Consider the following 11,594-nt stretch of genomic DNA (forward strand, 5'->3'; position numbering starts at 1 on the left):
CCATCGCATTGGTCCATTAGTAACCGGTTCATCAACATTTGGTTTTCGAGTATGCTCGCGTTTTTCGCCGTTCAAGGGGTCATGATCCAAGCCAAAGCCGGCATCACGGGTCAGTCCAAGCCGTCCATAATCTTGAACAATGCCTACTTTATTCTCATGGCCGTGATTTTCCTCGAGATTGCGGCCAGTTGGGACGTTTATGGCCGTGGCGACGTGGGCCTTTGGAGCATGTCAATCATTGTGATGTGTATTTTGAATGTTTACTGCCTTTCCACTTCGGGTCCCTCGCCTCCTCCCTCGAAGAAGAAGAACAGAGTGATCCATCCCATTTCTGAGCAATCTAGACTGATCAGCGACTCCAGTGATGACTTGGATATTCTCTACGATGGCCGGCGATCCAATAGTGATGGTTGGGGTTGTTGTGGTTGGGTACTCTTCTATTTCAATTGTGGACTCAAGCTGCTGGTCTTGGTATTTGCTTGCTTGCTCATGAAAGGAGCAATCGCCCATGGAATGGGGATTCAGCACCATGCACCCAAAGAAGGAGAGTTCCTGGATCTTCCCTTGGGCCCCGCTACATATCCGGACACACAATCCATTTACTACCGTTGCGAAGGCAACTCGACCGAGTATCCCACCCTTATTCTTGAACATGATATCAGTCACGGAATGGTCGAGTGGTTGGGCATATTTCCTCTTCTCGTCCAGGATGGCTTCAGAGTTTGCATTTGGGACAAACCAGGTACTGGATTCTCTGAATACGCCTTTCGCCATCAATTCAGACCGAAATATTACTATTCAAAATTCATTCAAGCACTCGCCGAGGAAGAGCCTGATTTTCAAGGTCCATATGTGTTCATAGGAGGCAGCACCGGTGGAGGTCAAATTGTCCTCCAGCTTGCTCAAGCCAACCCTTCGCTTGTTTCTTCTGTCATTCTTTTGGATGCCCTCACGCCCAATTTCAGCCTAAAATCCTTGGTCACCCTAAAAAATGTGACGGAAACCCAACGAGACCTCATTTGGCATCAAGCGATTGACACCAATCGAAAGCTCCTCGGTATCTTCAACAGCGTTGCTGTACCTTTCGGTTTGATGAGTAGTTTCGTTCCTCAAAAGCCTACCAACAATAAGTACTGGTCCTTGGACGATCGAATGGAGCAACGATGGCAATCCATAACCGAGAAGACGTGGATCATCAAATATTGGGAGCCGTCATTCTCAGCCAAAAACTTGAATTCAAGCCTGCCTATCGATCCGAGGATTCCTGTCCATGTCATCATGTCAGCATTATCAGATGCACAAATTGAAAGGCACGTTTGTCGGGACAATCGCGATTTTGAGGACAACCTCAGTGAGAGCGATTGCCACTTCAAGAAGGCACAGAACAAACTGGCCATTATGGAGAAGCGATCTCTTGCCCAAAATGGGGGACGCATCGTCGAATGCACACAAGATTATTGTGGACTAGACTATTTCATTTATGAAGATCCCGCTTACACGCTTAATCTAATAAGGCAACTGATCCTCAATGAGCCCATTTAGGTCTATTACTCATAATCTACTGAACGATTATGCATCTCCCGAATTCGAGCCAAATACGGCCCCTGATGCATACTAACATGATTGTCAGGCCCATTTGGTTGACCCTCATTCGGTGTGTGTGGTTTGCTTGGCCTTGACTAATGCAACCCTTTCGTGTCCTGAAAAATGTGTAGCTATCAAATTGATCATTGTCATCATTGAAATACACATTCGAATCACTTTTTTGATCCCAACCAACGGTGCCAAAATTATGGCCCCCGATAGCCATCGGCCAAACGACCAAACGAGCAGTCAGTCAGCCGCTGGTAGTCGCCCAAATCAGGCTTGATCTTGTTGGCACAATTGACTCTCAAAACAGGCATGTCAAACCTTTGCAATAGTGCAATCTGTGAAACTGAAAGTGTCTTACACATTGGGCTTTAGATTGGCAAAACCGTCGAGAATTTAGCTTTGAGAACGTCTCTCATGTTTCAGGAAACCCCCCTCCAGACAGGTCTCTGGTACCTAAGGTGTGTGTACTGTGACTATGTGAAGAATTAGAGCCAGGGTTCCCACTCCAAGTTCAGACCGAACCTCCCCTTTTTCTGGGTAAACTTTAGCTAGTCTGACTATCACGGCACTCTTTAGATCCCGTTCTGTATTGACCCAAAATTCATGGCACTCAAACCATGTCCAAGATAACCCAGTTAAAGCTCAAATTTGAACCCTAAGTGCAAGATGCCATCCATTTCAGGGATGAGATCATCACTGAGTTTAGCTCGTGTGGTGAACGGCATCAGGAATTGGCAGACTTGCTTGTGGAGTGTCTTCAGCGGCTCCGGTACTCACTTTGCTTCCACCGGGAGCGCGTACCATCGCGATACTGGATTTAAATGCCTTCTTGGGCTCGTTTCAGACCAACCAACCTATCATCCATCCCACCCACCAGACGCGAATGAGTCGTTGAAACGTGGTTTGAGCTACAGGGCTCTAGAATAATCGGACGAGTGAGGTGTACGATCTCGATCTTGGAATGTTTCGTCGGGGGTTCCTTGGGCTAGGTAAAAGGGAGGAGACCCAAGGGCAGAAAATACGATATGATGACTAACTAATTCAAGTTTTTTTTTCCTGATTGGAAATAACTCGGATGATTTGTTGTTGGGTTGGCCCATTTTTTCACTCAATAACATGGACATCAGTAATGATATTCTCATTCAAAGCCGACTAGCTTGGCCCAGAAAACAGCCCAGAATGAATTCAACTTGGAATGCTAATGATAACAAGTGCTGACAGCACTAGCATGTTCATGCTTTGCATACAACCCAGCCCAAAAGTTTGTTCCCTTTCATTGGAAAACCTGAGCAAGTCGGTTTATTTACACTTATACTGTACATGCTGCGTGAGAGCTACATGAGCTTCGAGAACTTTGAAAGAGACATGTTGATTCAATGGAACGAGGGTCTCATTAACAATTCATAACTTGGAGATGGCTCCAACTTTTTCCGCTTCATGTTCCAATCCGGGTGGAACAATGCCACTCTTGTCGCATTTCGGGACAAACTACTTCGGAATATGCTCGTTTATAGATATCCATTTTCTGGAATTCGAACCAGAATCCCAGGGCTTTAAGAGGCGGTAGGCGAGATGTTAATGGTTTAACAGATCGTTAAAGTCAACCAAGAAGCACACTGATCAGAGTCTCATAGGGTGGAGAACCACACAAAATGCAAATTTTTAATGCAAAATCAACCCCACGACAGATCAGCAAACCACTTGTCATTGATAACAGGGGGACACCCATTGGAACCTTGGGCTTGTCGACGTATTTTATTATCCAACTAAGCCAAACGCTCCAATTCTTTCCGATTGTTTTCATAACCATTGGGGTCAAGCTCAGACGACAAGAGAGGCCATGAATACATAATCTCTGTTGTAACTCAGTGACCAGTTTGGAGGCTTTGGCAGTCTTCTGAGGTCATATCTTTTATGTTTTGCGTGTTTAGCAGCGAGATTCACCATTGACTGCACTAATGGAACATGAGTCTAATTGAATTGCCTGAAATCTTTTGAGGTTGAAGGCAATTATTAATCACTATTATTGTCATCAATTGCTTGATAGTCGGAGGACCCTATGTCTAATCATAAAAACTGTGTGTTTTGCTATAGTTTCATTCGAACACGGACAATGTGCAGGCAAATCGTGTCAATAAATGACCTGATTCCAAAGAAGGTTATTAGAGAATACCAAACCCTTAACGTGATAGATGGCGCCACAAACATTCACTCGGGTGTTACCTCATATTTTGCAATAAATGGCCAACTGTAATCCGCATCAATCGTTATTGGGCTTTTTACCTGTCTCCATATCATTCATACTTATTGAAGTTACATAGGCTAAATAATTCACTGTTTTAATGTTTCAAGAAGAACTCAAGCACTTCAGGAGTTCCTGCCCAAGTTTGGACATATTTTGTTACTAACCAAAGGAAGTATTTGACGCCTTTTGAGTCTTTAATACATACATCAAATCAATACTTAGGGCAAATATGTTCGTCATTTGTCCTTTTTATTGATTAATGATTTTTAAATTAAAATTAAATACTGCATCGTGTCTTGTCAAATGCCTCAACGGACTTTTTAAGCACAAGCATTGCCCTTGGAATATTCTCATATTGAAAATGGCACGTAGATTCCCACTCATATCAAACCATGTTAAAGGTATGTGAGCTCCTAAGTTAACACGAACTTTTCATGCTTGGGTTGTGTACGCTAATACGTCAAACAATGGTTGTTGCTCAAAGGTATTCATATTGCACATTAAAATTGCAATTTTGGTTATCAGACATTCATAACCTTCACAAACATTGCCTCTTCAAGGACTGGAAATCCCCACAAAACTGTTTCGGAACCAAATATTTGGCATGGTTAGTGCTCAATTTGCACGTTTTCTCTTGATCCAAGTTTCGAGGATGGGAACAAATTTCTCTCTACCAAAAATAGACATGGAAGAGACATGTTCAATTTGCTAGTCTTTTGGTGTATCAATTCTGACTATTGATTGATGGACTTGTTCTTGATAAGTACAGAAAACGTCATTTTACGCAGGGATAACATCGAGGCAAGTTTGCATTGGTATAAACTATTTGTTTGTTTAACACGGTGTTAATCCTAAAATTTCATGCTGAATAATCAACTGCAACAATTAATTCGTGGCAATTGATATATATTACAAAATAGAGGACGTGAAATGCAAATCAAAAATTGGAATTTAGAGGGAAAGAATAAAGGGCGTCAAAATGAAAACTGTTTGAGTCACAAGAAAAATTCGACCCCACTCAACACTTAACATTAGTGATAAAACGCATCGATTATCCCCACACTACAGTTTGGTATCTAAACCTGAACCTTCCTCTTTGGTCTAAGGATCTAAGATTTGTCAAAGAAATTAGTCACAAACACTACAATATCCAAAGAAATTCAAAAGTCAGTTTCCAAAAAGCATCTTAACTCAGAGCTCGTTCAGTAAAAGTGGTGTCTCAGATGATGATGAAAAAAGACATATTTTCCCGTTCTCAACGCTTCAAACATTATCATGGCATGATATGCACAAACTTGACCTCTAAAGACCATAAATTTGCCTCCTGCATATTGATGATATATTGAAAGAATTAGCAATGATTTAGTGGGGGGGTGAGAAATAACCATTTATTCAATACCGGTTGCTTTATTTACATGAATCTTTTAAGAATGAGGCTTGAAGAAACTCAACAATGTCAAAGTATCTTTGGCAATTTCACCCGATTATGCTTCTAAATTTGAAAAGAAGAGCGAGGGCTTACCCGATCCGAGCTTTTCTTCAAACAAGACGGTATGAAAAGGCAAACGAGTTTAAGGCTTCAACAATGTGATTTTTTGACATACAAGCTTAAAGAATTGAAGAGATTAATGGCCATTGATTTTTCCTTATAATAACGGGCTTTGAAGATAAAAAATTGACTCGAAACAATTAAAAGCCAACTTTGATCAGTGTAGATATGCTTTTTTTCACCAGTGACGGTAAGATTTTTTTTTTGAGCAACTCAACAACAGAGACTTATGATATGAGTAGGGACGGGCAAAATAGCAAAGCCTTTTAGAGACAAAAAGAAGCAATAAAATAAGCTAAAAAGTGCCAAAATGGTACAAACAAGGGCCAAAAGTGGAACAAAAAAGTGTAAATGAAATCAATGGAAGGCATATTCAAATCCTTTCTTCAAAGCAGAAAGCCTCAATTTCAGACACAATTTGCATATTTTGTTTTGGTCAAAGATTGCTGCTTCCCCTTGCTTTTTGCCTTTTACCCAGCAAAGGTCGCCATTATTGACCTAATTTAGAAGAATTAGAATATTTACCATTATGACCTCAAAGAAATTACAGGCTATATTTTTTTGAGAAATGGGAATCATTCTAATCTCTTTCAAAAAAAGAAACCATTTAGCCTGGAAGAAACAGGGAAAGTGGGTAAAGCACCAATACTGCGGTTTGGGGGGCTACTTAACCATCTTAACGCCTTGCTTTGCTTGTTTCTTTTGACTTGAAGGTGGCATTTTTCATAACTGTTTTCACTTGTTTCTCAATCATGGTTTTCAACTCATGACAATGATGGGAAGAACTGCTTTTGGCCCTCAAAATCATTTGTTTGCGGGCTTCCTTGCCGCTACTGGGAATGGAATCTCCAGCAGTTCAGGACGGAAAACGCATTTATTTTATGACACCAATTGTTCAAAATTCGGCTTTTTCCATATTCATCTCGGTGGTAACCTTTAATTAAAAAAATTGGGACCAATTCTAACGCCAAGACATCGCTAAATCAAATCAAAACACCGTATGCAGTCCAAATATGCAGAAAAAAGTGCCAAATGAAAGTGAAATGGTGCAATTAAAGATGAAGAGTGCAAATATGTTTAAAAGTGGTCTTTAATGACAAAAATATTTTCACACAATTTCCCCTCCATTCTTATGAGATTCAATTTACAACAGGGGTGTTAGGTTTCCTTTGTCTTATTGAAAGTAAAGGTTATAGACATGAAAATTAAAATAGTTTTGCTTTTACAGCCATATTGTTTAGCCAATATTCAAGTCAAAATGACTTCCATTCAATAAAAAAAAACACAAAATAACAATTTATATCGCGCCTCTCGGTCATGTCAATTTGTGAGATGTATAAAAGTGTGCTTCTAAATATTATGGTCAGATATCCCTAAAAGAATAATAGAATGAAATGATCAGACTAATAAACTATCTGACTAGAATGTGATCCACATAGCAAAATATATATTGCATCAAATAAAATAAAGTTACACAAACTCTGACACAAAAAGCATGTAGAGAGTAGCCCAAATTGAGTGTACCATCCTTATCAAAATATGTTTTCCAACTCAATGAGCGAAAATACCTCATTCAAATACCATTTTGGGAGAATTCTTTAGAACTTTTTGTTCCATAATGGTCTTTTACTTAAAAATTGATTCTCATTTCTGGAATGCCATATTCTATGGTCGAACCATTTCTATGGTTCTATGGTTCTCGAATGTCTCATTTTAATGTAGTACTATTAAGTGCTAAAGTAACCATTTAAAGACCAGCATGAACTAGATTCGGTACTCTTTAAGAAAAACAGCTTCTTTTGCATATCTAATCAAAGAATGAGATTGAAAATTGTGTTGCTACACCGGGAGTATATTGTAAACAATGAACGAATTGCACAAATCGTTTGAAAGCACAAATATGCGCGTTAAAAGAGCCTTAATTATAAAGAATAATCTCAAAGCTTGGGATTGCTGCAATCGGGTGATTGTCCACTTCGCACATGAAAGAAGAGGGCTGTTGGCTGGACATAATCGAATTTAAGTGTTCCTGTGGGCGTGTTATGCCCTTTCAGATGGCAGAGGAGCCACCACGCTTTGAAATATGGGATTTCAAATACGGCCAACCAATCATTGACACCAGATTGCCCTCTTCGTTGTGCCTCCTCAAAGGAATAGCGAGTACCTGTCCGGTCTCAAAAAAGACCATCCTACTCACATTATGTTTCAAACTAATTATCTTATCAGTGTTTTCAAACTCAAACATTGTAAAAGCATTATTCTAAGAGTAGTTCGTCGTCAAATAAGGGAGCTCTCAGTTTAACGTATTTCTTTGTCCGTCTTTGTGTCTCTTTCCTATTCCTTCCTTTCCTCCTTCTCTCTGTCTTACTCTTTCTGGGCTGAGAATCAAAATTAACTTGGATGGAATTCTTTCCCTTATCGGAATGGTATGATTATTCACTTCGGGGAGGTTTTTGTCGATCCCTTTGATGTGAATGTGTCAAGCCACCATTGCATTGATATCGGAAGAATGTCTTTCAATCGATATGCAAGTTTGAACAATGAGGCTCCCTCCAGCTCATTGGTCTTTTTGCCCATGAAAATGAACATTTCGGACAGTCCCGGCGAAATTCACGTGGCTCGAATTTGGTAACGAGCCATTGGTTGTCTCTGGGGAGAGAATATAATTTGACCGCAAGTAATGGAATTCAATCTTCTTCACCTCAAGCAAATTTGTTGGGATTGGTTTGAAAATGTTCCTTCCAGGCATCAAAATCTGAATAGGGATGCAGTAGGTTATGTTTATTGCAACCATTGCCTACCCCATATGTTCTTCGTAAGGCTTTTGAGGGGGAAAAGCTGCATCAACTATTGAAAATTTGAATTTTCATTTTTTGACGAGGGAGTTGCTGTAGTTTATTTCGAACTCTGAAATTTAACAAAACAACATTGATTCCTTTTCTGCTACAATAATGGAATCCCCGGAGGATTATATTCAACAGTTATCTAAGCAAAAGCTTGCTTATTTCGGCATAAGAAAAAAGTATGAAACTTTATTACTTGTATTCCATGACAAAATATTTGATGCTACTACGTCTTTTGTGACGAAAATCTCGTGGATCTCCTCTGTCAGTGTAGATTATCATTGACTTCATCAGCCAGCCAAAACACGATTTTAATGGAGCCCCTTTTTCTTCATTTTGTGGGACGAGATCTATCCACTTTCCCCGAGTTTCTTCGACGAAAGAGTCCAAAGATGCACACACTACACACAGTAGCGCTTCACAAGGAGTTTCGCCATGTTTTTATATCAAAATCGCCGACCTATTCAGGGCATCCTTTTCAATTTCCAAATCTAAACATTACGAACTCTACGACAATGCGTAGTACAGAGAACGTACAGTGAACTGGCAGAGTGCAGCGGTGTTCTGCTGGGTTTCGTTATGGCTGTAAAGTGTCCATCCCGTCTTGAGCTGAATGCATTCCGAATTCCGATTCAATGTTTAGATAACCCAATGGACTGGTATTTCACGCATGTTTTCTCACCGAATCTGGGAAAATTAATGGGGAAAAAAACTTGGATGGATGTCATGCGATGAAAGGTTCAAAGGAATTCTACCGATGAAACTAAAAAAGCATACACACAAGATTCGACAAAAAGCTCGGAAAGACCAAAAGTGAACACTGACGACTCTTGAGAAAACAAACTCACGGTATATGGTTTGATTTCCGCATGGCATCCAAAGACAACAAAGATTGAATCTGAACGGCATTCCGAATCAGGGAGGTTTGCTTTTTGATAGAAAACAATCTTATATTTAACAAGTTTGGTAGATGGACATGATGAGGTTGGTGGGCATAGGATTAGACAGACGTAGAAGGTATTGTACAAACTTGGTTCAACTCTCCTTCATCAGCACAATGCTGCATAAAAAAATCGGCCATGTCCCTTCAAGACATGGTTTTGGGGAAGAACTCAAATGGATCGTCAAAGGTAATATCAGGAAACTCAGTTCCGTCCAGAGAGTCCACGAAACCAGCCACATCTTTCAGAAGGTCGTCTTCAGTGACCTCAAAGGGTTGGAATTGCTTGAGAGGCGTCGATGTCACCATGGAAGTCATGGCACTCACTGGTGGTCCATTCAGATGGACCCCATTGAGAAATGAGCTCCCCAACAAGGGATCGATTTGGTCCATCTTGTCCGAAGGGAGCGGACAGAGCCCCATACGAGAACCTTGAGAAGGAGAAGGTTCGGCGGAAGACAAGGAAGAGACACCGGAATCGGAAAAGGGAGAAGAAGTACCAAAGCAGGACTTGATCGGCGTGTAAGTGCTCGAGGAATCTGAGGAGGTCGCCGAGGTGGTTGGCGAGAAGTTGAAAGTGGATGAAAACGAACCAGGCGCACAATTGGAACTGGATTGGGGATCTTGTCGCTGGGAGCCATACGGGTAGGTGGATGACATCCCAGGTAGCTTCTCCGTTGACTTGACCTTTTCGGCCTTCTTCAGGGGTCTTCTTGAGACCTTCTTCCTTCCAGAGCCTTCGTCCTCAATGGCCTTCTTTGTTATTGGAGACCCAGTTTCCGAGTCATAGTCACCTCCTTCCATTTCACCTTCAAATATGGCGTTTTCAAACTTATTCGGCTTCTCGTTGGGACGGATCGGGTTCCGGACCATTTCACTGAAGGATCGAATCCCGGAGTCACCCGTGTTCAAAAGGTTCTCCATGGCACGAATGTAGTTTATTGTGACGTGGAGAATGTTGATCTTGGTCAATTTCTCGCACTTGCCACGCCCAGAAAGAACGGGATTGGGGATCTTATCCCGGAGACGCTCAAAAGCGGTATTGATCTCTCCCATTCGTTGTCTCTCCCTCATGTTGGCCGTTTTGCGCCTGTATTTACTCATAGGAAGCGTCTTCGGCCTAGGCTTGGGTCCCCGTTTCCGAGGTAAAGTCTTGCGATGCTCGGTCTCCATTCTCTTTTGGATGGAACACGCTCTCAAAGTGTAAGATTTGGATGATCCTGAACCATCCTCTTCGTCTTCTTGATCATCCTCGTCGTCACACATGCCTTTACGGACATTCACTTTGGTGTTGGAATGAGACAAGGGTTGCTTGACACAGCTCAGAGATCCTGTCGATTTTTTAGAATTCTTCACATTCGGGTTCAACTTCCAATTGAGTTGGAGGGCGTCGCACATTTTGAGGGCTGATTGCAACTAATTTCACTTGAAGGTTGATGGCAAAAAATCGCGTCGCTCTCCACCTTATCGAAACTTTTTTGCAACCTTTGCACTTAAGAGCTTTTTTATTTCCCCAAACGAACTTCAGTCGTCAACCGTCAACCCTTAAGGCCAACATCCAACTGATGAAATGAAAAGTTAAGATGAACCAAACCGACCAGGACCAAGCAAGTGGCGTTCGTTCAGATCACTTCTGGTTGTTTGCCGTCGGTTCGGTCGGTCGTCGGTCGGTCGTCGGTCGGTCGATTGTTAGGCCGAAGGCGACCCGTTGCCTCCAACGGTACTTTGCTCCGGGGTTCGCCGTTGGCCAGGAGAGACTTCTCGAAAGTGGCGGACCCAATCATAAATCAGGATACGTGCTTTGAGTTGGTATCCTTGCGACAGATTTGAGTGATAGACCAAACCAATTGAATTTGGACACAAGGTGAATCTGATGGTTGACCATATCCTTCAGATATGGTTATTTTTTTTCTCAGCTTTAGATATGACCTTGTGTGTGTGTGTGTGCGTCTGTCTTTCTATGTGATTTGGACAAGTGTCTTGATTAAGTCCTATGGAGCATGGTATTGTTTTGAGATGTTCAAAACCAGTGGGTGGATGGATGGATACGAAGATCTCTTGATGCATCATGTCGATAAGTTCGATTTATGGAACAAAGACATCGGGAGAGTGAATTTAGTCTGGGATGGACTCACCCTTGTCCATATTTGGGCCAATAAAGGCTTGTTCGTAGGGGAATATTCTCTCTATGATGATGCGACAAAAGCCATTGGCGACCATCCAAGTAGCTCCTTAATATGGATAATGCCGATCGCTCACAACATAATAACATCATTCCTCCATCTGGATGGCGTTCCATCCATACCCAATAATACTCCAAGCCCGTGCCAAGAGTCATTCCATTCGCTTCCAATGTGAATTTCATATTTACCATCAACTATCAAGACGTTGGATGTTTGTGTCTTATCATGAAGGAAATAAGAG

The 11,594-nt window shown here is 41.5% G+C and overlaps 2 protein-coding genes across 2 annotated transcripts in view; one reads left to right on the top strand and one right to left on the bottom strand.

The window, feature by feature from the left end:
• Positions 1-1,775, top strand: part of LOC131889988 (uncharacterized) — a gene marked incomplete in the record, with an annotated part of 2,214 nt that extends 439 nt beyond the window's left edge. The window contains 1 exon segment of the mRNA XM_059239229.1: positions 38-1,775. Within this exon segment, the coding sequence (XP_059095212.1) occupies positions 38-1,542 (1,505 nt within the window).
• A 6,578-nt stretch (positions 1,776-8,353) lies between these two features.
• LOC131890128 (helix-loop-helix protein delilah-like) lies at positions 8,354-10,724 on the bottom strand. Its single transcript, XM_059239409.1, has one exon. It carries the CDS (start codon positions 10,566-10,568, stop codon positions 9,318-9,320), a length of 1,251 nt encoding a protein of 416 aa, XP_059095392.1. The 5' UTR covers positions 10,569-10,724; the 3' UTR covers positions 8,354-9,317.
• Between the last annotated feature and the right edge of the window lie 870 nt (positions 10,725-11,594).

Source organism: Tigriopus californicus, chromosome 11 (genome assembly GCF_007210705.1).
Source record: "Tigriopus californicus strain San Diego chromosome 11, Tcal_SD_v2.1, whole genome shotgun sequence".
NCBI lineage: Eukaryota > Metazoa > Arthropoda > Copepoda > Harpacticoida > Harpacticidae > Tigriopus > Tigriopus californicus.